Source organism: Gekko japonicus, unplaced genomic scaffold, assembly GCF_001447785.1.
Source record: "Gekko japonicus isolate JY-2015 unplaced genomic scaffold, Gekko_japonicus_V1.1 scaffold313, whole genome shotgun sequence".
In the NCBI taxonomy this organism is placed as follows: domain Eukaryota; kingdom Metazoa; phylum Chordata; class Lepidosauria; order Squamata; family Gekkonidae; genus Gekko; species Gekko japonicus.
The window spans coordinates 844,141-872,009 of NW_015174283.1; the positions used below are offsets into that span (position 1 = coordinate 844,141).

General features: G+C 49.6%; 1 protein-coding gene across 1 annotated transcript; it reads left to right on the forward strand.

Moving 5' to 3' along the window:
- The first annotated feature begins 1,720 nt into the window (after positions 1-1,720).
- PYGM (phosphorylase, glycogen, muscle) lies at positions 1,721-27,869 on the forward strand. Its single transcript, XM_015423934.1, has 19 exons — positions 1,721-2,070; positions 6,195-6,296; positions 6,733-6,811; positions 8,515-8,750; positions 9,785-9,896; positions 10,256-10,338; positions 12,266-12,409; positions 13,866-13,958; positions 14,369-14,515; positions 14,734-14,897; positions 15,462-15,576; positions 17,686-17,787; positions 18,834-18,981; positions 19,496-19,554; positions 19,736-19,877; positions 19,971-20,178; positions 22,774-22,908; positions 26,337-26,403; positions 27,229-27,869. The coding sequence occupies exons 1-19, from the start codon at positions 1,828-1,830 to the stop codon at positions 27,379-27,381; spliced, it is 2,532 nt and encodes an 843-aa protein (XP_015279420.1). The 5' UTR covers positions 1,721-1,827; the 3' UTR covers positions 27,382-27,869.

The window sequence follows — 27,869 nt, forward strand, 5'->3', positions numbered from 1 at the left end:
GTGGCACTCTCCTTCCCCCTCAGTTGCAGCTGGGGCTGCCTTAGGAGTAAAGGTAAAGGTTCCCTTGCTCGAAAGCCAGTCGAATCCGACTCTAGGGTTGTGGTGCTCATCTCCGTTTCAAAGCCGAAGAGCCAGCGCTGTCCGAAGACGTTTCCGTGGTCATGTGGCCGGCATGACTAAACACCAAGGCGCACGGAACGCTGTTACCTTCCCACCGAAGTGGTACCTATTTATCTACTTGCAATTTCTTGCTTTCGAACTGCTAGGTTGGCAGGAGCTGGAACTAGAGACGGGAGCTCACTCCGTCATGCGTCACCCAGGTCTTGAACTGCTGAACTACCGACCTTCCACAGCCTGCAGTTCAGCATCTTAACCACTTGAGCCACCGCAACTAAATCGAAGTTAGTTTAATTAACTTTGATTGGCTGGTGGTCCCCCTCCCCAAAAATTCCTTAGCTACGGGGCTGGCGGTGGAACCTGAGGACAGCAGTTTGGAGAGGGGCTTCAACGGGGTATAACGCCACAGAGTCCACCTTCCAAAGTGGCTATGTTCTCCAGGTGATTCCAGAAGATCTCCAGCCAGTCTGGGAGAACTGGATTTGATTCCCCACTTCTCCACTTGCAGCTGCTGGATGACCTTGGGCAAGCCATAGTTCTGTCAGAGCTGCTCTTGAAAGAGCAGTTCTCTCAGAGCTCTCTCAGCCCCGCCTACTTCACAGGGTGTCTGTTGTGGGGAGGGGAAGGGAAAGGAGATTGTAAGCCGCTCTGAGACTCCGAGTGAAGGGCGGGGTATAAATCCAATCTCCTCCTCCTCCTCCACCATGTGGAGGTTGGCGACTCTAGATGCACCTGAGGACTCAGGCATACAGGTTGAAGAGCCCTGGCAGGTTGTCCAGATACACCAAGAATCGAGAAGAGGTTTGTTTGAGCATGTGCTTTTCCCTGAGCATCAAAGCTCCACTTTACATATTTCTAGTAGAACCAAGTTTGAGTCAAAAGAACATAAGAGACGCCAATGTTGGATCAGGCCAAAGGCCCATCCAGTCCAACACTCTTGTCACACAGTGGCCAGAAATACCAGGTGCCATCAGGAGGTCCAGCAGTGGGGCCAGGACACTAGAAGCCCTCCCACTGTTGCTCCCCCCCCCCAAGCACCAAGAATACAGAGCATCACTTGCCCCGGAGCCCCTATCTATACCTTGTGGCTAATAGCCACCGATGGACCTCTGCTCCATATGCCTATCCAATTCCCTCTTGAAACTGTCCATGCTTGTAGCAGCCGCCACCTCCTGCGGCAGTGAATTCCACGTGTGAATCACTCTTTGGGTGAAGAAGTACTTCCTTTTATTTGTTCTAACCTGACCGCTCAGCAATTTCATTGAGTGCCCACCAGTCCAGTGGCACCTTTTAAGACCTGCACGCACACAAAAGTTTATACCCAGAATAAAACTTTGTCTGTCTTAAAGGTGCCCCACTGAACTCAAACTTTGTTTTGCTGCTTCAGACCAACACCTGAATCGACATTTCTAGTAGGTAAGCCGAACAAGGGAGACGAAATGCTAATCGGCTTGGCTCTTTCGGTGACCCCGGGAGAAGAGGAATTCCCGGGACCAGTGGGCGGAGCTTAAGAAGCAAGGGGGCGTGCGCAGCCCTGGGGTGTGGGGGGAGACCCCCACCTCATGAATAATGCACAGGGCCGGTTGGTTTAATAATGCATGAGGGGAGGGGCTTGGGGCGCATTTGCTGGTGCCGAAGTGAAGCGCGCGGCGCCCCCGGATCCCTCCAGCCCCGGCTCGTCCGCCCCGTCCCTCCGCTCCACCCGCCAGGATGTCTCGGCCGCTGTCGGACCACGAGAAGAGGAAGCAGATCAGCGTGCGCGGCTTAGCCGGCGTGGAGAACGTGACCGACCTCAAGAAGAACTTCAACCGGCACCTCCACTTCACGCTCGTCAAGGACCGCAATGTGGCCACCCCGCGCGACTACTATTTCGCCCTGGCGCACACCGTCCGCGACCACCTGGTCGGCCGCTGGATCCGCACCCAGCAACACTACTACGAGAAGGACCCCAAGGTGAGCCCGACGCCGGGCCGAGCGCGGGACCAGGCAGCGGCCCGGAGGGAGGAGGAGGGGGGGGGGCGCAGCTGGGCCGAGGGCGCGCGCAAGCGAGTCCGGCTCCTCCGCGGCTCCCCTCGCCGGCCTTCGCTCTCCTCCTGGCCCCCGCCGCCTGCTCCTCCTCCCGGGACTCGATTTCTCGGGGATGGCTTCTCCTCGAGAAGCCCCAGAGCATTAGATACGTGATTGGCTCACTTTCCCAAGGGGCTGTTGGCGCTGCGGGGGGCGGGGGCGGGGGGGACGGAAGGGCGGGGGGCGGGGTCCACGGGGAGGAGCTCCCAGAGCCCCTTTCTACACCCTCCTGCGGGGGGGGGGGGGCAACTTCTTTGCTTTCCTAAACGGGAGGTAGACTTAGCCCCCGCCTTGACACTTCTTGCCCGGCCTTCAGAACGGTCATCGCTTCCGCTTGTTTGGGGCCAAATCTGTGCAGCGTTAATTAGAACTGCCAACTCCAGGTTGGGAAATTCCTGGAGGTTTTGGTGTGGTGTCTGGGCTGGGCAGGGTTTGGAGAGGGACCTAAGCGTGGCATAATGCCATAGAGTCCACCTTCAAAAGCAGCCATTTTTCTCCGGGGGAACTGATCTCTGTTGTCTGGAGATCAGTCGCAATTCCAGGGGGTCTCCAGGCCCCACCTGGAGGTTGGGAATCCTGGGTGCAGTCCGGCCAGGTTTTGCATTTTACGGCGATGCTTGCCGGCCGTTGCGTCCTCAAGGAAGCCCTTTGCAACTTTTGCGCGCCCCTATCCAGAAGACTCGTCTGTGTCCTTTGCAGGAAAACCGGCGCTGGAGAGGAGTCAGCCTTATATATTTGACGGAGAGGGGAACACGAGGAGCTGGCAGGCGTCCAGGTCGCTAACCCTCGCCTGTGTGGGAAGGTGGCTGGGGGTGGGGGAGAGGAGATCAGAACCGGTGTTGGTGGATATTAATAGCGGCTTGAGATGCCACCGGGCAGGCTAGGTGATGGCAGAGGGCTACTCCCAGCTGCGGATCAGGGTGGAAGGCCCACAGTGCAAGAGGAGTCCCACCTATATCTTGAAGGGCACATGGCTGGGCAGTTTTCTATTGGTGCAGAAGCAGCGAAAACAACTGCAGAGGGGGAAATTGCTCTCCCCTCTTTGGGGTTCTTTTCGCAAGGGTTGCAAAACCAGAGAACTATGAGTGAACTTGTAAAAAAACTGCTTGAAGCCAGAGGCTCCTGTGGAAAAGTCTCTGAAGACTTGCTTTAATCCCAGTGGTGTGACGGTTGGTTAAATGTTCCCTCTAAGCTATGGAGTCCTGTGAGGAAAAATTCCACTTTGTGAGCTACTGGCATTAAAACTGTGAGCAGGCGGTTTGGCTGCTGCATAAATTAGTTTGCTCTGGAACCATCCTTCCTGAGCTAAGACAGAAATGTGTGAGCCAGAGGCTCAAAAACTGAACTAGCTCACACTAACTCAGCTTAGAGAGAACACGGGTTATGACTACTGGTGCAGGGAGGGGAAACAATCAGAGCTGTTCAGCAGTGGAATCAGCCGCCTAGGGAGGTGGGTGAGCTCCCCCCTCACTGGCTGTCTTCAAGCAGCGGCTGAACAAACACTTGTCAGAGATGCTCTAGGCTGACCCTGCACTGAGCAGAGGGTTGTACTAGATGGCCTGTATGGCCCCTTCCCACTTGGTGATTCTATGATTCTATGCTCATTCAAGGACACTTCATTGATGGGGTTATAATTAATAAATACTACTTACAAGCAAAGTGCGGCATAAGTATTAAAAGGGTGTTATATGCACAATAGTGTTCCAACATCCCTGTTAGGTAGGCCAGTACCATTAACCCCCCCCCCCCAGTTTACATGGTGGAATCAGAGGCTGAGAGATCCGAGGTCACTCATGAATGGATCCTCATTCCCCCAGGCTTCACCTGCTTGGCTGTTCCAGCGCTAGGACTGAAGAACAGGAGGCGATGCTGTATCCCACCTCTGGGCAGAAGCTGTCTTGGATTCAGTTTGGCTTAGAGAAAGTGTGGCCAGTGACAATTTCCTGCATCGCCCAACTCTGGGAAGCCTGGCAATTACTTAATTTCAATAATCTTCCAAGCTCCTCGCACTGCCAGCGCTGGGGCCTTTTGCCTTTCCCAATCTGCTCCTTGCCTAGGGGAGGGGGGGGTCTGTCCTCAGATGATTCTCTTCAGCCAGATTTCTAATCCTTGCTGGAGTGGATGCTTTGTAGTTCTACAAGTTCCCATCAAGACTCATTTAAGACAAGAACTTAAGTTATCCTTTTGTAATTGCTGGGAAAATGTGCCTCGGTTCAAAACATTCCGTTTCTCTGAAATAGGCATCAAAGGCATGGCAGAACAGGTGCCCTGTACCAGTGAAGTCAACCCAGTTCCCTCCGCATTCTCTTTGGTACAAAGACCTTCCTAGCCCCCCCCCCCCCAATTGCTTCATTTCATTCCTTCTTCCAAACCTGTGATTGTGCCCTCCCAATAGAAACAGCAAGGATGCAAACGTCTAGGGCATAAAGTTCCAGGCCTTCCTCTGGCCTTTTTCTTCCCAGTCCTGTAATGGCAGAGAAAAGTCTGCACCATTGCCTGGAAGGCAACAGCAGGATCCTCAATGTTTCTTTAAATTTAGCCCAGCTTGACATTTGCTGTGAACTTTTGCCATTTAATTTAAGAAAAGGTCTGTGTCAGCAGGCCCGGAGGGGTGGGGGCAGAGTGAAGGATACCAGATACGGGTGGCAACAGCACACCCAAGACGGGCTGAGACAGCTTAGCTGGTCTGCAAAAGGTCATTTGGCCAAAGGAGAAGCACTAAACGCTGCTCATGGTTTCTGGGGGCTCCCATTTGCAATATTTATGTGCTGCAGAAGACAGCTTTCCTCCTCCCTAAGAATGTGTTCCTATCTTTTTGTACATGTCACAAGCCATTAGGAGCTCCCAGACAGAAGTTTCATTTGTGCCCGGTGAGGAGATCTTGAGAATGTGCAGAGTGCTTTTCTCTGGCAACTGAATAAACACAACCAGCCCCCCCCCCCCCCAGAGATTGATTTCTGGAGTGAAAAGTACTGGTACTCAGCCCTGATGACCTGGAATCTGAAGCTTCTAATCCTGGCTGCAGAGGGGAGGGGGAGGGGGGGAGGCCAAATGCTCTTGAGGTCACAAGGTTCTGGGGCTGGCGCAGACACTTGTGGGGTGCAGGGGTAGAAGGCATGGTGAAGCCCCCAGGGCAGAGCTTCTTGTTCAGAAGGTGTGAATGCCACAAGCCACAACCCCTTGCACTTGGTTGGGGGTATTTTTTGCTGTTTGGAAGGGGCATCTCAGGTAAACAAGGTATCTGTTTGACTACCTGCCATTGGCCAGTTGGGCCAGATCCAGAGAGCCCACTCCCTGCCCATCCCTCACTCCCTTACCCAGTCATTGTCAGAATTAGCAGTCAGAAAGCATGTAGTATTTTAGAACAAGATCTACAGCAGAGAAGTTTGCTGGCATTAGGAACAATTGATTTCGGTTTTCAAATACGACTTGAAAATGTATTATCCAAGAGGCACACTGAGGCATGTAACACAAGCAGAGGAATACCCCATCTCAGATCTTTGTCTTTTTTCTCCTTCCTTCCTTTCTTTTTTTTGTTGGGGAGTGCTTGGAATTGTTAAAGACTGAAAGTGGCTATAAAAACCAAGTTCCGTAAAGTACAAATGCCGGGTCCTAATCCTGGGTTACAACAAAACATGCGGGCCAGGGGTCCCCAACTTTTTTGAGCCTGTGGGCACCTTTGGAATTCTGACACAGTGTAGTGGGCACAGCCACAAAATGGCTGCCGCAGTGAAGATTCTTGGGCTATGGTGGCAGCTGTTGCCAAAGCAACACTTAAAAAAAAATCTGCACAGCCAATCAGAAGCCCTGCTGGGCAAAAGCCTCACCTGGCCCCACCCACTTTCTAAAAACACTTGGCAAGCGCCAGCAAAGGTGCTGGTGGGGGCTGTGTGGGGACCCATGGTGTGGGCCTTCCATTCTGCTTTGATGGACAACACTACTTTTGAGTCTGTTGGGAGGGGGCGTGTCCCCTAAGACACCCCTGCTAACTCACTCATCCTTTCTCGCAGCGGATCTATTACCTCTCCTTGGAGTTCTACATGGGCCGCACTTTGCAGAACACCATGGTCAACTTGGGCTTGCAGAATGCCTGCGATGAAGCTATTTACCAGGTTTGGGGCTACTGCTGGGTTGGAGGGGGGAAAGGATGGGGGTGGTGAGAGCCGGAGGCTGGGGTGATTCTTGTTTCTCCCAGCTTCTTTTCCTTTCCTTTTTAAAGTAATTCTGCACTGGGGTTGGCTCAGAGTACTTCTCACCTTAAGCAAGGGGCACACATCGCTGTCTCTTGCAGCGGTGCTCGTTGGGTCCAATCTAAGCCCTTGTGGCTTTGCTGCAGGGGCTCATTTGAGGCCCGGATGGAAGTGGTGTAGATCCTGGAGGCGATACCTGTCACCACCTGTGCCACTGGTGGGCAAGAGGCCTCTGAGCTCCTGTGCTGCATTTCTGCCCTGTTCCATACGTCATCCCAGGCAGTTGCTTGGGTGTAGATCTGGCCCTATTGCCCAACACCTGCCAATCTTGTTCCTTCCCTCTCCTTTTGCCCCACAGTTAGGCCTGGATATGGAGGAACTTCAAGAGATTGAGGAAGATGCTGGTCTGGGCAACGGAGGACTCGGGCGTCTGGCAGGTGTGCGGCTGTAGAGAGGCATGAAGGGGCTGTAGAGAGGCATGAAGACCTCTGCCCGAGACCCTAAAGAGCTACTGCCAGTCTGAGGGTACAGTACTGCCCTTGATGGACCAAGGGTCTGATTCAGGACAAGGCAGCTTCATATGTTCCCCTCTAGCCTCAGAATTTACCAGCCCTGTGATGTAGGCATAGGTTGATTTCGCAAGGCCCACACAGATTGTTTCCTAGTTGAAGCTTTGGAGCTGCTTGGCTTGGCCACCCAGTCATTCTATCTCTCTCCTGCTGCCCCAAACTTGCCCCCATTTCATGATCTTGTGCACATGCATGGTGTCATTCATGGCAAGTGAGAGCAGGACTCTGAAGCCAAGGGTTTGGAACTGTTAAGGGATGTTAGAGTTAGGGGAGGGGCTGTGGCGGAGTGGTAGAGCATATGCTTGGCTTGCAGAAGGTCCCACATTCAGTCCTAGGTGTCTCCAGTTAAAGGGACCAGGCAGTAGGTGATGTGAAAGACCTCTGCTGGAGACCCTGGAGAGCTGCTGCCAGTCTGAGTAAGCCATGATGGACCAAGGGTCTGATTCAGGACACAAGAACACAAGAGAAGCCAATGCTGGATCAGGCCAATGGCTCATCCAGTCCAACAGAATGGCCAAAAATACCAGGTGCCATCAGGAGGTCCACCAGTGGGGCCAGGACACTAGAGGCCCTTCCCACTGTTGCCCCCCCCCCCAAGCACCAAGAAGACAGAGCATCACTTGCCCCAGACTGAGAGTTCCTATCTATACCTTGTGGCTAAGAGCCACTGATGGACCTCTGCTCCATGTATGTGAGACAAGGCAGCTTCATGTGTGTGAGACAGTGGCAGAAGTTCAGGCCAGAGCCAGTTCCAGGTTTTGGTGGATCCTGGGCAGAAAGTGCCTAGAGGCCCCCTCGTCTGCCCCCTGGGTCCCCCACTTGCACCTTCCTGCCCACCTTTCTGCATGTTCCTCCCTTCCTGCCCCACTCATGCACCCTTCCCTCACTCTCCCCTTCCTTTGCCAGCCCTCCCAGGGCTCCTACCCCCTTTCCCCAACTGTGTACAGCTGGGAGCGCCACTGTCGTGAGTGCTTCTGCCACCCTTTCCCCAGTGGTACTGGGCAGGGCGTGAAGACAGGAATGTGGGGTTGGGAGAGCTCACAACAATTAGATGGGCAGCAGGGGAGGCGAGTCAGTGGGGAAAGGTGGCAGCAGGCCCCTCTGGAAGCCCTTGGCCTTGGCAGTTGCCCCAACTCAAGGTATGCTGACGCAGGCCCTGTTTCAGGGACCTGGTTTGGCCTGTTTATGTACCCGAAGCCCGAGACATTTTGCCTCCCCCATTCTGCAGTGTATTTATCGGGACAGTTCCGTCCTTGTACTGTTGCAAGGGATGGGGGGGTTCCCTGTTATTTCACCTGCTCCTTTGTTACTGCCCCCAGAACTATTTATTTGTTTGTTTGTTTGTTTCACTTTTACCCCGCCCTCCCTGCTAGGCAGGCTCAGGGCGGCTTCCAAGAACTGACAACCAGTTCATAATAGATTATAAAACATCAATTAAAACACAGCAATCAATATAAAACATTCATTGCCCTCACTTTTGATACCCAGAGCTCTAGTTGCAAGCCCCAGAGTCAGTCTGTCCCCTCTCTGGTCCCGTTTCCTTTAACCGTCTCCCCACTGTTTCTGTTCAGCCTGCTTCCTGGACTCGATGGCATCTCTGGGCCTTGCCGCCTACGGCTACGGGATCCGCTATGAATTTGGGATCTTCAACCAGAAGATCTGCGGGGGCTGGCAGTTGGAGGAGGCAGACGACTGGCTGCGTTACGGCAACCCCTGGGAAAAGGCGCGTCCCGAGTATATGATCCCCGTGCATTTCTATGGACGTGTACAGCATGGCCCAGATGGGGTGAAATGGGCTGATACGCAGGTGAGAGAGAGCCCCAGTGCGGTCATCGATGCAGTGGTGATGGGTGTGTGTGCTTGTGTGCTCACTCAGTGGCAGGATGATAACCTCCTGCAAATTGGGTATGCCGGTATTTGGTCTGCCTACCTCTGCACAAATGCACCCTTGTATGGGTTTGGAGGGGAGGCCTGAAACTGCGATACATCTGTGGTTCTAGAGCAGGACTAAGGTGTATGCCTTTTCCCTTCTTCTGTTTAATATTTGCCCTGTTCCAAAAGCTCCTAGACTCTGTTGGATGTACTGGACAGGGTTCATAAAATGAATAATGGAATACTCGTGCAGGGAAGAGGGGAAGGTAGCTGTGAATTTCCTGCCTCGTGCAACGGGATTGAACTAGACGATCCTTGAGATCCCTTCCAGCTCTATGTTTCTCTGAAGTTTTGGGCTGCAGATTGCAGGGGACCAGACTGATACCATCTTGGCTGAAGGTTGCCCAATGCAATCCTATCAGAGAGAGAGAGTCCAGTCCAGTCCTCTTGATTTCAGTAGCCTCAGGCTGGTGGGACTCTGTGTAGGATTGTACTGTTCCTGGAAAAGGGGCGTGGCGTGGCAGAAGATACAGGGTGGGGAGCATGAGAAAGAAGCATGCAAGCTGCTCATGGAAAGCAGAAAGTGCAAGATGTCGGCTGGGTGAATAGAAAGGAGGAGCCACAGTCCAAGGCGAGAGAGGCAGAGACGGGGGACTAGAATCTTGCAGGTGATTCAGGGAGCCCGTGCAGACCTTGAGCGGAAGGGAGATGTAGGAGGAGGTAGCACACATCGACAAGTAACCCTAAAAGCGCTCTGGTGGGAGGGAAGGCTGACGTTCCCTTTTCTAGGCAAAGGACTCACCAGGGAGCTGGGACTTTCTTCCTGTAATTTGCAAAGGGGAACTCTGCCCTCTGCGTTTCTCAGTGTCCCTGGAAGCATGACCAGGTGCAGGCGCCACTGAGTGGCTCAGGTCCTGCAGGAGACCTTGACACTGCTGGCGCTGAGTCCTCCACTCCCTTGCTTTGCAGGTGGTCCTGGCCCTCCCCTACGACACTCCCATCCCCGGGTATCGCAACAACGTCGTGAACACAATGCGGTTGTGGTCTGCCCGGGCCCCCAACGAATTCAACCTGAAGGACTGTAAGTGGGCCTTTCTGCCAGGCGTGGGGCAGGGGCTGGGAAGGGGGCTGCTTCCCTCTGGGATGTGGGTGCTGAGTGTCCGGGTCTTGGGAAGCCACACTTCCACACGCAGATGCATTTCTCTCTAGTTGCAGATGTATGTGTCCGTCCACATGTACTGGTCTAATACCTATTACTTGGGGGTGCACAGATAAGTGGCGGATCACACATGGGAACCAATCTCAGGTTACTTCCAATGTTTCGTGCATGCCCTCCTTCTGTATGACAGAGATTGCTGTGATTCTTTGGTTGGAGATAATTGTGCTGATCAATTGTTTGATTTCTTTTTTTCCTCCCTCCACCCTGTCTGGTCTCTCCAGTTAATGTTGGTGGCTACATCCAGGCGGTGCTGGACAGAAACCTGGCGGAGAACATTTCCCGTGTGCTGTATCCCAATGATAACGTAGGTGCCGTTGCCATCTATCTTGGCTCCCTCCCCAAAACACCTCAGGATCCATGCTCCCTCTAAGCTGTGGAGTCTTGTGAGCAAAAATTCTACTTTGTGAGCTACTGGCATTAAAGACGTGAGTGAGCAATTTGGCTACTGCGTAAATCAGTTTGCTCTGGAGCCATTCTTCCTGAGTTGAGACAAAAATGTGTGAGTCAGAGGCTAAAAAACTGTGAGCTAGCTCACACTAACTCAGCTTAGAGGGAACACTGCTCAGGACGTTTCGGGCTTGTACAGATCTATCCTGTGCAACCCTAGTTTTGGTTGTGGCTACTTCCATGTTGAATGTGAGCGTTTCAGACTGCACAGATGTCTTCTTTCCCTCCTTGCCTTCCTGCTCCTTTCTCTTGCTTTTATCCTCCAAAGATCTCAGGGTGGCGTGCATGGTTCTCCTTCTTCTCTTTTAATCCTCACAACAACCATGTGAGGTAGGTTAGACTGAGAAAAAGTGGCTGGCCCAAGTCACCCAGCAAGTTTCAGGGCAAGGTGGGGATTTGAATCCAGGTCCTGTGTCCAGCAAGGAGTGTCCTGAGCCCTCCTCCTCCTTCCTCCGGTGCTGAGTGAAGAGCCAAGCTCAGTGGCTCTCCCAGTTTGAGATCTCCATTTAGGTCCGTCCCCCCCCTCCAACAGAGGAATACCTTGATCTCCCCTTGAAACAAGCTGGCTGCTGCCTAGAGCTAGAAAGATTTTGTAGGCAGAACTTCTCATTTATATTCTAGTGTAATTTAGAAAACAACCACCACCTAATTTTTGATTAAGCGTGATATTGGATTTAAAGGTCGGAGAAGAAAACGCAAGGACATGAAGTGTTGGAGTGCTAGGTTTTTAACAGTAGTTAAGGTGTAACTTTTTAAAAGCGCTCCTCAAAATCCAATTTTAGAGAGGAGAATATGAAAACGTACTTTTTGATGCCTCAGGAAATACACACTGGCCCATAGTAAAATCCTTCCAAAAATGAGGAAGAAGGCATGTAAATAAGACCAGCCAAAATAGCACAAGAGAATTACGTAAGCTTTCAAGATCTCCAGAACTCTTCATCGGGCTGGAATGTTTTGGTATGCTTGTTTAAAGCAGAGGGGAACAGACCTTACCAGCGATGACCTTAAAGCCCGTTTGTCTGTTTCCTGACTTCCGTGGGCACAGGGTGTGGCTGTCCGGTATCAGATTGCACGTCTGAGTGGCAAAACGTTCTGGGGAATTCTAAAGCTTGCAGAGTGTGTCGTGATGTTTTCGTCTTCGTAATGGTAATTATGTGGCTTTTGTTTTTGGAGTTCTGCTGAAGAGTATTCGTTTCGGGAGGGTAAACGTGTTGGTCTGCTGTAGAAGAGCTAGGTTATAAAGTTCAGTAGCACCTTGGACATGATGCTGTGACCTGCATAGTCCAGGCTAGCCTGATCTTGTTAGATCTCGGAAGCTAAGCAGGATCAGCCCTGACAAAGTATTTGGAAGTGGCTACACAGAGGCAGGCAATGGCAAACCACCTCTGAACGTCCCTTGCCTTGAAAATCCTATGGGGTCGCCATAACACAGCTGTGTCTTGACGGCAAAATAAATAATTCAATATCCAAATTAATTTTGGGAGTCAGCTTTCGGGAGTCAAAATTCCCTTCGTCAGATTTGACAAAGGGAGTTGTAACTCTTACGCTCCCCCTCCAGTCTTGTTGATTTCTAAGGTGCTCCTGGACTCAATTGAAGACTGTTCATTTCCAGCTCCTTCCCTGTGGTTTGGAGGAAAGGTGACTAGAAGCTGGAACTCCTGAGTCTTAACCTGGGCTTGCTGCTAGGGATCTTTCTTAGAGGCTGTTGCCCTCCGGGAGTATGGAGAGCAGCTGGGATTCCCTTGTCCTTGACTTTCTAAGCCCCCCCCTTCCTTCCCCTGCAGTTCTTCGAAGGCAAAGAGCTGCGTCTGAAACAGGAGTACTTTGTTGTGGCTGCCACCCTTCAAGACATCATCCGCCGCTTCAAGTCCTCCAAGTTTGGCTCCCGTGATCCCGTCCGTACCTCTTTCGATGCCTTCCCAGATAAGGTACTGGCGATGCCATAGGGGGCAGGGGAGCAGAGAATTTACTAGTCAGTGTTCCAGGGATGAGTTTGCTATTCAAGGGCAGTGGGGAACGGGGGATCTGGCCTGTACAGACTTCCCCCGGACAGGGGTGAGGGACCCTTGGCTGCCAACGTAGTCTGTGTTGAGAGAGAGCCGGGTTGCCAACTCTGGATCCAGAAATACCTGAGGGTGGATGAATATATTAAAGAAGCCTTAACTTGTAAATTTTTGAACTAAGACAGAGAAATTTTGAATCAAAGCATTTCAACTCAAGAGGTCTCACAAGCCATCAAGAATCTAAAAAAGGATAAGGCACCAGGGCCAGATGGTTTGGAGATACAGAAGTTTTGAAGAGAATATAACTTTGCCCTTACAAAAAGTTATGAATGATATAAGCAAAAATAATATATTGCCACCATCCCAGCAAGATGCTCATATATAACATTAAGTTATAAAGAAAATGATGACCCAGTGTTGTCGCAAACATATAGACCCATTTCATTGTTGAATGTGGACTATAAATGTTTTGCCTCAGTTACAGCTGATAGACTAAAGAAATGTATCTCCAAAGTAATTCACCCTGACCAGACAGGTTTTGTACCAAAAAGATACAAGAAAGACAATGTTTGTTTTGTTGTTGATGCACTAGAACTTCTTAAACACAAGAGCGGAAGAGCAGCCTTTCTGTTCTTAGATGCTGAAAAAGCCTTTGATAATGTGTCTTGGACTTTTCTACAAAAAACACTGCAATATTTCAAGTGTGGTTCTAGGTTCTCCAGTTGGATACAGAACATTTACACTAAGCAACATGCAAAAAAAAATTAATCAACAGAAATACCTGTGGGCGGAGCTTGGAATGGTGGGGTTTAGGAAGGGGAGCAACTTCAATAGGGTATAATGGCATATGGTTCAATTTCCAAAGCAGCCGTTTTGTCCAGGAGAAGTGGAATAAATGTCTTAATAATAAATAAGTGATCTGTGTGGTCTGGAGATCAGCTGCAATTCCAGGAGATCTCCAGCCCCCACCTGGAGGTTTGCAGCCCTCAGAGAGAGAGGGTGTGGTGTAATGGGTGGAAACCTGAGCTTTCAGCTTCAAATTGTATCTTCGACTTGCTTATTCGTTTGCTTGTTTGTTTAAATATTTATCTACCTCCAGCTTTTCTCCCCAAAGGGACCCAAAATGGCTTACAATGGTAGGGGAAGAAACCCTTGCACACTATAAACAAACCAATAAACAAAGAAACCAATACATTGTATTCCTGGCTTGGTTTGGTCCTTATGTGGTATTAAGCGAATAGCCTTCTTGCTGACCTCAGTTCCCATGTAAAATGGGATTCCTGGTAGTGTGAAAAGGGGGCAAAGAGACTATCAGGTTTGAAGGCTGGGCTTTCTTTCTTGAATATTTGCCCCCTCTGGTTATATTTCCTCTCTCTTCCAGGTTGCTATTCAGCTCAACGACACCCACCCTTCGCTGGCCATCCCAGAACTTATGAGAGTCCTGGTGGATATTGAGAAACTGGATTGGGACAAGGTGAGGCTGTGCCGAATTCCCAGATGAGGTAGTTCTGGGGTCCCAGCCTGGCCCTTTGGAACTCCAGCCCTTCAGTGATAGAAAAGTGAGGGCTACTGGCACTTGGTGCATGCTCGGAGACTTGCGCATCATTGCCTGCTCCAGAAGGAGCCCTGGAATAAAAGCCAGGTTTTGGGGTGAGGCCCTGTTTCCTGCTGGCTCAAAGGCAACTCTGGAAGGAGGCAGTGAGATCTGCTCTGAAGTCCCAGTGGGTCTCACTCCCAGGAAATTTTTCTTAGGGTTGCAGCCTGTGTGTGTATATTTGTGTCATTTGCATATACAATGCTAGAGGCTGCTGGCTTGACTGAAGCACATTCAGTACCAGGAAGGATGTGCCCATCTTGTGCCCCATCTCTCTCCCCCCACCCCAGGCCTGGGATGTCACAGTGCGGACCTGTGCCTACACTAACCACACTGTACTGCCGGAAGCACTGGAGCGCTGGCCCGTCCACCTCATTGAGACCCTCCTACCGCGTCACCTGGAAATCATCTTTGAAATCAACCAGCGATTCCTTGATGTGAGTGTAAACCCTCTGGGGAGACGGGTTGGAGGCCAAGGTAACATTAGCCACAACCCTCTGGGTACTGGTCCCGAAGCTGGGAAGAGTGTTTGGGGTCTATTTACAGGGCGTAGGGGGAAAGAAACCAGACACCTCCAGTCCAGTGCTTGCTGTTTTGTACTTGGAGCAGTGAATAGCTTGCTTTGGTTTTGGGGGGGTTCCTCTCTTTCTTGCAGAGAGTCTATGCCAAGTTCCCTGGTGACCTTGACCGGTTACGGCGCATGTCCATGGTGGAGGAGGGCAGTGTCAAACGCATCAACATGGCCCACCTCTGCATTGTGGGATCCCATGCTGTCAACGGGGTGGCCCGTATCCATTCTGATATTCTGAAGGCCACCATGTAAGTACCTCCCCCATGCACACGTGCGCCATTCAGGATCTGTTCCCTGGCCCTTCTCTCTGCTCTCTTGGGGTACTGCTCTGTGGTACATGAGAAGTTGCCTTTGACCGAGTCAGACCCTGGGCCTACGAAAGCCGGTATTGCCTGCTCTGACTGGCAGTGGGTCTCCAGCATCTCGGTGGGGGTCTTTTACATCCCCTGCTACCTGATCCTTTTAAACTCTTAGCAAGCCCCCTTTTCTTTAGCCATTAAATGTCGCGATGTTTAGAAGACAGATGGCATTTTCTCATTGCATAGCAGAAAGGCGTGCCTCTAGTAACAGGATTTATTCCCGGTTTTCCTTCTGTAATGCTGCTTCCCCCTTCATGAATTCCCAGCAATGACCTCTCATCCTTCCTTTTAAACTTCCTCGTCCTTCTGGACTTTTGGCTCCATGTCTTTTTGCTCTCACTTCCTCTGCTGCACGTTTGCTCTCACTTCATTTTCTCTTTCCATTCTTTGATATTCTGCTCTTTCCATTCTTTTGATATTCTGCTCTCCCCCCCAACACACTTCCTTTCCCAGATTTAAAGACTTCTATGAGTTTGAGCCCCAGAAGTTCCAGAATAAAACCAATGGCATCACCCCACGTCGCTGGCTCGTTCTGTGCAACCCAGGACTGGCTGAGATCATCGCTGAGGTGAGGCCGTCTCTGTGCGCGGTGGTGGGGAACGAGGGCCCTTGGATGGGAGGCTGATAATGGGAAGTCCAGCAATGCGGCGCCAAACTAAACAGGACTGTTTTTAAAGAGTTCCCCGGTAATGTTTAGTTTGGCCCACAGCTGGTGGCTGCCTGCAGGGCTTCTTTCTCATTTAGATCAGAGCTTTGTTTTGTGGACGTTAACCGAAGCCTACAGCAGTAAGAACTGTTGGGAGAAAATATTCTCAAGCAATTCCTCCTAATTTTAGTCTGCTCGCAACCAATAGGAATCTGTATTCTCTTAGAAGTAATTTATGTCTTCACTGGCGAGGTTCCCTCTAAGCTCCACAGTGTTGTGGGCAGAAATGCTACCTTGTGAGCCAAAAAAGCTAGTAGCATTAAAGTTGTGAGCGAGTCTGCATTTGGCTATCATGTAAATTAGGGTTGGGGTTTTTTTTAGATTATTTCCATAACCTTGTAAAAATCCCAGAATGAATTCTTTTAAAGTATATGTAAACTATATTTTAAGAATAACTTAAACATTTTAAGAGAAAACAGAATCAAGTCATATTTCATTACGGAAAATGTCCTGTATGGGGGTAGATCAGGCCTCCAGAAAACAGGTCTACCCTCCCCTTTCCTCTATACTGGTAGACCTGGCCGGAAAACAGGTCTACCCACCCCTCTCCACTATATTGGTAGACCTGGCCTCCGGAGAACAGGTCTACCCACCCCTTTCCACTATATTGGTAGACCTGGCCTGCAGAGAACAGGTCTACCCTCCCCTTTCCACTATATTGGTAGACCTGGCCTCTGGAGAACAGGTCTACCCACCCATTTCCACTATATTGGTAGACCTGGCCTCGAGAGAACAGGTCTACCCAGCCCTTTCCATTATATTGGTAGACCTGGCCTCCGGATAACAGGTCTACCCACCCCTTTCCACTATATTGGTAGACCTGGCCTCTGGAAAATAGGTCTACCCACCCATTTCCACTATATTGGTAGACCTGGCCTCCGGAGAACAGGTCTACCCACCCCTTTTCACTATATTGGTAGACCTGGCCTACGGAGAACAGGTCTACCCACCCCTTGTCATTATTTACAGGTCAAGTATAACAGAGGTGGAACAATCACTGTCAGAACCCTGCCTAACCTAACAAACAGGAAGTTGTTTAAATGTTATCAACCTGCCCAAACTACTTATTAATTCAAATATTTATATCACACTGCTCCTGGGACTCAAGGCAGCTTACAAATGATGCTGAAAAGCATAACAGAGGTGTGCAAAAAAACACTTTTTTCCAGCTACATTATAGCCTATGAGGACCATTATAGTCAATGAACCCCATAGGTTATAATGTTAGAAAGGCACTCTGCACATGGGGAGAGGCCAGAGCTCACTGGCAGAACCCTCGATTGGCCTGCAGAAGGTTCCCAGGTTCAATCCTCATCATCTCCAGTTGAAAGGATCAGGCAGCAGGGGATGGGAATGGACTCCACCTGAGACTCTGGAGAGCTGCTGCCAGTCTGACTAACATCAAACGTAGATTTTCTATGGGTCAGAATAAGCATCTAACTTTATTTTTTTTTTTGGAAAACAAATTTTTATTTTCTTAGGAACATAGCATATAAGATTAAATCATTCAGTCCATTGTTTACCTCATTCCCTTCCTCCCCTCCCTCCAGTGGCTTCCCGCAATGCTTCTCCCCCTTCTTACAAATTTCATTATATCATTAACACATCATTTGTTATCATCCAACCTCAAGATAACATCATTTGACTTAATATTGATCTAAACATATTAAGTTTTGTTTTACATCCCAGTTCTTTTCCAGATATATTTTAAAGTCATTCCATTCTTGAAAAAACACGTTGTCTTCTTGATTATTCAACTTCTTTGTAATTTTATCCATTTCTGCCATGAACAGAATCTAACTTTATTGTTCAAATACAGAGGATGGGCGAAGGCAACGTAGGTAGGAAATGACATACAGAATTCTTGTGATCCTCGATCACCTGTATTTTCCCAAATGTCCCACATCTGACTGGAGAACGCACATCCATACCCTCACTGGTCCTGACACTTTCTTCCTCCCCCCCCCCCAGCGCATTGGAGAGGAATACATTGCTGATTTGGATCAGCTGAAGAAACTGCTGAACTATGTGGACGACGAGGGCTTCATCCGGGACGTAGCAAAAGTCAAGCAGGTGAGGAAGAGGAGGAGGAGAGCCAGGGAGCATTCGTGCTGTTCCTCTGCTGTAACGTTGTGTTCCCTATCTTTTTGTACCTATCCATTTACCCATTCCTGACCTTTTCCCTCCACCCTATCTAATGCCCGTCTAGGGTAGAGACCCTTTGCTCTGTAAAGCATCTAGCACACTGGTGCTAAATCTGCCTTTAGTGAGAGCGACATAATAAATGTTTGGTGTAGGGGTTAAATGCGTCACTTAAAGAGAGCCAGTTCGGTGTAGTGGTTAAGTGCGCGGACTCTAATCTGGGAGAACCGGGTTTGATTCCCCACTCCTCCACTTGCACCTGCTGATGTGACCTTGGGTCAGTCACAAGCTCTGGCACAGCTGTCCTTGAAAAAGAGCAGTTTGTGTCAGAGTTCTCTCAGCCCCACCCACCTCACAGGGTGTCTGTTGTGGGGAGGGGAAGGGAAAGGAGTTTGTAAGCCACTCTGAGACTCCATGTGAAGGGTGGGCTATAAATCCAATCTCTTCTTCTTCTTCTTCTAAATGGGGCTGAGGGCCTTTCACACGGCAGGGCCTGAACTTGGGCCTAGATTTATGTGACATATTAGGCTTTCTAATGCACTTTATCCTGGGTCAGGTATCACTAAAACCACAAAGCAATAAAGCCAAATAGATAACACACATTTTTAAAAAACATCATGGACTAAAATAACAGCCTAGACAAGAAATTTGTCAACAGCATTTCCTGGAAATGTTCAGATTTGGAACTCAGTAATTCTCCAGGGGAAAAGGAGTATCACGGTTTTCGGGCAGTCAGAGAACGAGGATTGGGGGTTAGGGTTAGGGTTAGGGTTCTTAGTTAGTTCTTATCACCCCCCCCCCCCACACACACACATGTGAAACTCAACAGGAAAAAAATGGTACTGGCAACCAGAAAAACATTTTAGAACTTCACATACGTACATGACAGAATTCAGAACATAGGGTCTCCTTCTCTCTGCCCAAACATGTCCTCTGTTTTTAATTCTGCTACTCCCTTCTCTCCCTCCCGCACCCAGGAGAACAAGCTGAAGTTCGCTGCCTACCTGGAGAAAGAGTACAAGGTGAAGATCAACCCCAACTCGCTCTTTGACATCCAGGTGAAGAGAATCCATGAGTACAAGAGGCAGCTGCTGAACTGTCTCCACATCATCACCTTCTACAATCGTGAGTGGCGTCTGTTTCTTCTGCAGACTTGGGTGCTCTGTCCTTCTGCCCACCCACCCCCAGTTCCTGGTCTTCCACTGTCTCCTTTGTGACCCGTTGGGCTTATGGTTGCCAAGTGGTGGCCACACAACTGCATTTGGCCCTCTGCGGGGTTCTGGTTGACTGCCCAGCTTCTCTTCCCCTCTGAACTTCCCAAAGGGGTCCAGAAGTTTTAGAATAAAAGTCGGAGGCAGAAGAGGGTGAATCTCTTTGTCTCTCTTACCTGCTCGCGCTCCAAAACAGGGCAGCGATGGACTCCCTGTGGAGCGTGTCCTCCTCTCACACCTCCTTTTCCCTCTCCTGCTGCCAAAATGGAGGAACGGGTGATCTGGCCTACTACCCCAACGCACTGAGTTGATACTCAGTCCACCTCTGCTTCATGAAAGTGGGGAGGAGGATCCTAGGCAAACCATTCTGACTGTTCTTTCCCTCTTGTGTGTTCTCTCTCTACTCCTCACCCCGCCCATCCTTGCAGGGATCAAGAGAGAACCAAACAAACATTTTGTGCCCCGGACAATCATGATCGGAGGCAAAGTGAGAAGCAGGGGGTGATGGGCTATGGGGGATTGAGGGTGCTGGGGCTTGCAGTTGGGATGAGGATGGATAATAAAGGGAGTTGGGAGTGTGTGTGTGTGGGAGAACTGGGAGGACTTTGCCATCGCTGTTACCATGACAATTATGGTTCCCCTTATGTGTCCCTCTTCCCTCCCTGTAGGCTGCCCCTGGGTACCACATGGCCAAGATGATTATCAAGCTTATCACCTCCATCGGAGACATTGTCAACAATGACCCCGTCGTCGGTGACCGACTCAGGGTGATCTTCTTGGAAAATTACCGTGTCTCACTGGCAGAAAAAAGTAAGTTGGGCTGTGTTGTATCCGTGACCCTTTGGCAGTGGCAGTATCCAGAGGCCCTCCCCCATTAAGTCTTGGTTTCTCCCTCTTCTGCAGTCGTTCCAGCAGCTGACCTCTCTGAGCAGATTTCCACAGCTGGCACAGAAGCTTCCGGTACCGGGAACATGAAATTTATGCTGAACGGGGCACTCACGATTGGCACCATGGACGGAGCCAATGTGGAGATGGCCGAGGAAGCCCGCGAAGAGAACTTCTTCATTTTCGGCATGCTGGTGGAGGATGTGGACGAGCTGGACAGGAAGGGGTGGGTGCCAGAGAGGGTCAGAACTACCCCACATATTCTAGGTCACCAGGACTTCTGGCCCATCTTCTAATCTCTTTGGCTGTCCCGTGTTGGGGGTGGGCATGCTATATGGTGTGCTAGGTGCTGTACAAACTACAGGGGAAAAAGCTAAACCCATATGTCCTGTCAATGATTGCTTAGAGAGTTAAATACCCTTTGGAAATTAAATGCCCTTTGCCTAGAGGATGATCTGGGTGCTCCCCCCAGGCAGAATCTAGAAAAACAATATAGAAAGATACCTGTAAAATGAACATCTTAGACAAGCATATTCTATAATTTTCCTGTGAATCATTACATAGGGAATGTTTGTACAATATGGTTACTTAGTTGGAAGATATGGGTGAATACTGGGAGAGGCTGAGGTGACCTGCCTGCCTACCTACCTACCCATCATCTATCTACCCTTCCTTCTTTCCTTCTTTCCTTCCCTCCTTCCCTCCTTCCTTCCTTCCTTCCTTCCCTCCCTCCTTCCTTCCTTCCTTCCTTCCTTCCTTCCTTCCTTCCTTCCTTCCTTCCTTCCCTCCTTCCTTCCTTCCTTCATTCCTTTCTTTCTTTCTTTCTTCCTTTCTTTCTTTCTTTCTGAAATTACTTTTTTTAAAATATCAAGAACTAAGTAACACTTGTCCCACCATTTATAAAAGCTCTGATTCCAAGAGCAAAGGAAACACCCCATGTACGAATATTTCACATTGACTCCCAGCGCCAAAGGACAACTGAGAGGTTAAAACACATTAACACATTCTCCTTTGCAGCTTGACATTTTTGCTAATGCATCATTGAAGAAGCTGAACGTGCTCCAGAATCAAAGTGCAAATCCTTTGCATACATTTGCAGCTAAGAAGCAGTAATTTTTGTCAGTGCCATTAAAACATAAAACAATAATGTTTGAGGGAGGAGGAAAGGGCTGCAAAGAATTCATTAATTCTAAAATTTAAATTTAGTTCTCCAACGAAGCCTATCATAGCTTCTCACTGCAAATTGAAATAATTTCTTTTAAAAATAGCTAGAATCTTTCCTCACCATTGTTCTACTTTCCCTGCAGGCAAACCCTTCCAAAACTGTTCCTTCCTTCCTTCCTTCCTTCCTTCCTTCCTTCCTTCCTTCCTTCCTTCCCTTTCTGCCCAAGGGAAACTCAGAGCAACTTACATTGTTCTCTTAATGGCTATTGTATCCTCATAAAAACCCTGTGAGGAAGTTTAGGTTGAGAATGTGTGACCGGCCCAAGGTCATTCAGCAAGTTTCCATGTCAGAGTGGGGATTCGAACCTGGGTCCTCCAGATCCTAGTCCAACACAACCACCACACTGTCTGTCAGCAATTGCTAGGTAGCCCTGAGTGGAGTCTGCCCATGTCTACCCAAATCTAATCCCCCTCCCAGGATAAAATAAAGACAAAAAAGTAGTTTGGGGGCCGGGGTAGACCCCCAAGAAGGAAGAATTGCGCCAGCATGTTGTAGTGATTGGAATACTGAACTAGGACTGGTGACCCAGGTTCAGTAAAACTCATTGAGTGACCTTGGATAAGTCACTTACTATCAGTCTGGCCTACCTCACCGGATTGCTGAAGGAGGGGAGAACTATGTATGCTGCCCTCAGTTTCTTAGAGGAAGGGTGGGGTAAAAAATCTAATGGAAGGTAAAAAAAAAAAAGGTGTGAAAGTTCATGCGGTATGGATAATGTCAAACTTGGACCAGAGATACCTGGATTCAAACCTCCCTAGCTATGATGCATACTAGATTGGTCATTGTCTCTCTTCCAGCGAAGCTACAAATTACATGGGAGACTCATTAACACATCTGGTGATATTTTAGCATTTCAAGTAGCCAGTTTGGATTGAGGCCATGGTGTTGCTGAGGCTATAAGCCAAAGAGGGGGGCGGTGGATGCACCCTGGAAGACTTGCTCCCTCCCTTCCCTGAGATTTATATTTTAAGATAGGCTTTTAAAAGTTTGTGATAGGACAACTTCTGTTTTCCTGATAGCGAAATGCTATTTCCCTGATAGCAATGCCCTCCACTCCAGCCCTTCAATTTACTTCCTTTGCCTCTGCCTTCCCCACCCTTACTGTGGCTACTCATAGCTCTGGTAAGGTGGGATACTGCTGTTAGGGAAACAGCATGGGGGGGATGTTAGCTGCTCTTTGGAGAACGTCAGGCAATTCCACGCACAGATCTCCCGCGTAACAGCCTCGACTTGGTCTAACCTACCTTGCAAGATTGCTGTGAGGATGAAGTGTGGGTGACCCTCAAGAGTGTCATCCAGAGGAGGAAAGGCAGGACATAAAAGTGGTATCAGGGTGGACGGATTCCTTTTGAGATTTGTTGTAACATCATGTGCCGGAGCACAAGTCCCTGGCTGACACCTTGCCTTTGCTGTGCACACAGTAGGAGGCCCTGAAAAAAGGAGAGTGATTCATTGGTGCAGAGGGTTATGTGCATTGGATGGGGGTGGCGTAGGTGGGGAAGAGCAGCAATGGAGGAAGGGGGGACCATCATGGAACAGGTGTAGGTGCCACGCACCTGTCCGCTAGTGCTAAACGGCCTCCATTTCTCCCTACAGATACTGTGCCAAGGATTACTATGACCGCATCCCAGAACTCAAGCAGGCTATTGACCAGATGAACAGCGGCTTCTTCTCCCCTAAGCAGCCAGACCTCTTTAAAGATATCGTCAACATGCTCATGTATCACGACAGGTAAGATCGGCAGATTTGATGAAAGGCCCTGGGACCGTTCTGGCTCTCTGGCTTCAACCTGCTGGGACTCTTTGCTTTGCGGTGCAACTCAGAGGTTGGTTATAGGTCCTAGACCAGGGGTGTCAAACATAAGGCCCGGGGGCCGGATCCGGCCCGTCCAGGGCTCTTATGCGGCCCACAAGCAACTAGTGTAAGGGAGGGAAAAGGAGACTGCTCAGGGAAGAGTGGGCAAAGCCACTACAGTTGTGGCTTCAGCATGGCAGAACAACCTTGTCTGCGGCAGTCAAGCAGCGTAGGAGCGTCTGCCCAGGGCTGCACCACTGGCTGTCCAGTCCACCCATGCAGGTTCTCCTTTGTACCCCCCCCACCCAGCCCATGAGGCCTTGCAGTGAGAATACACCAACTCAGAGCTTACCAGCTGCTGTTCTTACAGTTTATATCTCTGTTACCTGGCATATCCTTTCATGGCACATATGGCCCGGCCCAACAAAGTGACATTTATGTAAGCTCTGGCCCTCGTAACAAATGAGTTCTGTCCTAGACAGAGTCTTGCTTTGGGATAGTGGCTGGACAGGATGGGTTTGGGTCCCCTCCAGGCCAACGATACAGACTTCTCCCAGAATTTCCTGTTTTCTTCCATGACATCTGTGAAGAAATGCATTTTTTCTTTGGATGTTTGAAATGAGTAAAACTTTCACTCTGAATTCTAATTTTTTTCCTCACTGGGCAGAGAACAGGCAGAGAGGAGGGAGTCGGTTCAGCCGCTTTTCCAGATTTACCTCAGCCCACCTTCATACAAATGCTAATAGATCTAGCAGGAGAGGTAATAGGTGGGTCAAGTTCTCCCTTCTTGTCCAAGCAGGGAACAGAGATTTGGAGGAACTAAATGCTAGAGAGGCTTCAGGAAGGAAACTTCTGGAGGCTTCAGGAAATGCTTCTCTGACTTGGCCTGACCCAGTCAGTGGGTGAGGAAAAGGGAGATGATAAAACTCAGGGGAACAAGGAAGAAGGTCTCTTTTGTGCTGGGTCCATCAGGGCAGACAGAACTCTTCACTGAGGTCTGGAGGAGGCAGCCATTGACCATGTGCTGCCCCAGAGAGCTACAGAAAGTTTCTCAAGGTAACGGATACTCTGTAGATATTTGTAACTTCCTAAGCTAAGGAGCCTGTCCTATATTTTAACTTCTGATAGGGCTTGTATAGAGAGGGACAGAGAAATTGCGTTTTACCCATTTCTTTTGAATCCCTTCCTCAATCTGATGCTGTGCTAAAAGTATACTTGTGAACGTTTTCTTTTTAATAGATACTTTATAACTTTTGGATGCCGTTAGTGGTTCTCTGTACCACACAGACCTCTACCGTCTTGGACACGCTTTTTTAAAAGGAGCGCCGGGGGGAAGGCAGGCAGTGGGCAAGTGGCTATTCTTCCAGGGGAACACAAGGCAGTAAACAGTCCCTGTGTTGACCAGGTGCTGGGCAGCAGGAGACACAGAGGCAAGGCCTCTGAACTGGGAAGGGAAGTCCTGACCCTCCCATTGGCCAATTCCTACAAACCTCAGGTGGTGGCGGTGGGCTACCCATGGAAGAAAAGCCTCTCCAGGTGTTGGAGGGCCAGGGAGATAGGGCCTGCAGGCCTGTTCCGCCACAACATCTCTGAATTTTCACCCGTGGGCACAATCTAGCAAGAATTTATCCTACACATACCATTGAATCAAATTGGAAACTGCTCCTATTCCTTTGAATGGGGCTTATGCAAGAGAGGTCTTCCATTAGATTGGGTTCCTTTTTTAAAAAAATGTGTCAAGTAGAAACATTAATCTTAAAAACTTTAAAAAAGAAATGCACAAATTGCATTTGTGGTCAAAGGCTTTCGAGGATATTTATAATATAAAATAAAACAATTCAACTGTACACACAGGAGTCCTGGCTTTTTCTAAGCCATCACAACAATAAAAGCATTAGACAACATCTGCTGGAATTCTTAGGACCCTTTAAACAAAAGCTGCCTGAGCCACAGAACTTACTCTGCAAGCACTGAATATGCACATGAACACACGTGAATCTACCTTATACTGAATCAGACCATTGGTCCATCAAGGTCAGTATTGTCTAGTCAGACCAGCAGTGGCTCTCCAGGGTCTCAAGTGAAGGTCTTTCACATCACCTACTGCCTGGTCCTTTGAACTGGAGATGCCAGGGACTGAACCTGGGACCTTATGCATACCTAGCAGATGTTCTACCACTGAGCCACTGCGCCACTGCACTTCCCACTGAGAGCCAGTTAGCTTGCTGATTTATGGTCCAGGCAAATATCCAGTGCAATCATGTATGCATTTTCAATGGGCCATTTTTTTAAAGAAAATGAATGTGGAAATGGTGATTGGGAAGGTATTGCAGGGTTCCACCCCCCATTTACTGCTTGGAAACCCAACTATACTCGTGGGCACCATTCATGGTTGGGCATGCATTTTTGCATTAAGCACTTAGTTTGTACGAAGAGCAACGTATGAATCAGTTCTCTGTTGAACACCCTGTTTTGGGCCGCTCCTGCCTACTATTATTACAAAAGGGCAAAAGCCTGCCCGGCCCCAGTCTTTCATCCCTTTTATATCCTGTGTTTCAACATTCCCACCACACTGTTCCAAGGAAACTTGGCACAGAGGCCCAAACGAAGTGGTTTCTGTAGGCCAAGCAACTGGAGATCCAAGAAAGCAGGAGAGTCCTTACCCCACCTACAAAAGCCATTCTCAGAAACTTTGCTCAGGAGGGGTGTTTTGGTGGGCTGAAATGAAGGGGTGCAGTGAAAAAGTCCATTTGTGGCTCACGTCTGGGCAAGCTGCGGCCAGAGCAGTGGAGGTGGTACAGAGAGCTTACTGCTTGTGCCTTGCCTGTATTATTCCCGCAATCGTCCAGCAGGTGGCAGTCTCAGGTGGGGGCTTCGGCCAAGTGGGTGAGGGTGGCCCAGAGTTGCCCTCCTATTGCCCCAGTATGTTCTCTGTCCCCGCCCTGCCTAGATTTTGGAAAACAAGTTCCTGGGCTTCCACTTTCCAGAAGGCTGGGTTGAGTCATCAGCCATGTCATTTAGGTATCTGTGCTAATTGGCTTCCAATAAGTATAGCAATGATTTATACAGCACCATTACTGTATGTGGTACATTAAGAGCTTCCTAAGCAGCAAAGAACAGATCCTGCTTGGAAGAGTTTACAACTTCTGAAGGGTCCTTTGGAGACTTGTCTCTCCAGAGCCGTGATGTCCCGAAATCATGTCACAGAACAAAAGTGCAGAGTTTGGGGAGGGCAGTGTCTTAGGAGGGACCCCCCCCCCCCAATCTCTGTTTGTTCCACTTGGGTTCTCTCACATTGAGAAATGTGTCAGGTGTTCTTTGATGGATTAAAATGGCTGCTTTCTCTGGTACTCTCCCCTCTGTAGGTTCAAAGTGTTTGCTGATTATGAGGCCTACATTAAATGTCAAGAGAAGGTCAGCGCTCTGTACAAGGTGAGGCGGCCACTAATGTGCGCATGCAGTGGGAGTTGCGCAATTGTGACAGGAGATTAGGCCATTGTGGGGGGCGGAGGGTGTGTCACATTTGGTCAGGTGTTAGTGGAAGACACCATACTGCCCACCACCCAATCTCGTATTTACCTCACATAAGAACATAAGAGACGCCAATGTTGGATCAGGCCAATGGCCCATCTAGTCCAACACTCTGTCACAGAGTGGCCAGAAATACTAGGTGCCATCAGGAGGTCCAGCAGTGGGGCCAGGACACTAGAAGCCCTCCCACTGTCCCCCCCCCCCCAAGCACCAAGAATACAGAGCGTCACTTGCCCCAGCCTGAGAGTTCCTATCTATACCTTGTGGCTAATAGCCACTGATGGACTTCTGCTCACCACATGTGGGGCCTCACACTCCCTGCATACCTTCAGTCCCCAGACCACTTACTACCTCCTCTCCACCTATTACCACACAATTTCCCTCAGACATCTTCTAATTCACTGTTTATTTTATTGTATTGACTAAAAATTATCTCTTGCCTGGCAACCAGAAACCGGCAAAGGGAAGCCCATCCTTAATAGCGAGAGCAGGGTGACAGTTCCATACAAAAGCCAGCCTAACACACTGAGTTGGCTGGTGTGTGTCTCATCAGCGAATTCCAGTGTGAGGGTGTCCTGTTTCTGCTAGCTTGCCCACCAAACCTCAGAGAACAGGAACGCCTGAGAGGGCCTTCCATGATGATCTGGTGGGGGCAGTTGACGGGAGGAGGAGGCTGGGTTCCTTCTGTCTCGCGATCCCATCTGCTCTGCTCTCCTTCCATCTCAGAACACCAAGGAATGGACCAAGAAGGCCATCTGGAACATTGCCAGCTCCGGAAAGTTCTCCAGCGACCGCACAATCTCCCAGTACGCCCGTGAAATCTGGGGCGTTGAACCCAGCCGCCAGAAGATCCCTGCCCCTGATGAGCCACGGGAGTGAGGGCCCGACTTCTTCTTGTACCCGTCACCCCTTGAACCATCGGCAATTTCAGTGGAGCAGCTGCATTTCGGTTGTTTCCCCTCCATCCTGGCTCTTAATGTACAATCCATTTTTTTCTGGGGGGGGGGGTGAGGGAAGCAAAGAGGGGGAGGAGATTCCTTTTCTCTGCTCCAGCCATGAATTCAGTGCACCCCCCCTCTTCTTCCCCTCCCCTCCCCCCAGTCCCAGACGATGCTATTTATTTTAAGGGGATATTGTTAATATATTGTCCCTTCCCCTTTTTATAACCCATCTCTGCTTTTTATAGGGATTAACATCACCTCAGTTCTTCTGAAGGTTTTCATTGTGCAGGAACTTCCCCTTCAATGGGGCATCTCTGACCCATTTTTAATCTGCAAAAATCTATGGCCAGGAAGGGAAGGAGGATTTTGTATTTCCACTTGCAGAGCAGCTCCTTATTAAAAGGGGCAATGCAGAATGTTGGGGGA

Bases quoted from the DNA above. Each gene is read 5' to 3' on its own strand.
- PYGM (XM_015423934.1), top strand. From the start codon at position 1,828: ATGTCTCGGCCGCTGTCGGACCACGAGAAGAGGAAGCAGATCAGCGTG. The intron at 8,751-9,784 runs GTGAGAGAGAGC...CTTGCTTTGCAG, and splicing joins TGAAATGGGCTGATACGCAG to GTGGTCCTGGCCCTCCCCTA. The intron at 10,339-12,265 runs GTAGGTGCCGTT...CTTCCCCTGCAG, and splicing joins TGCTGTATCCCAATGATAAC to TTCTTCGAAGGCAAAGAGCT.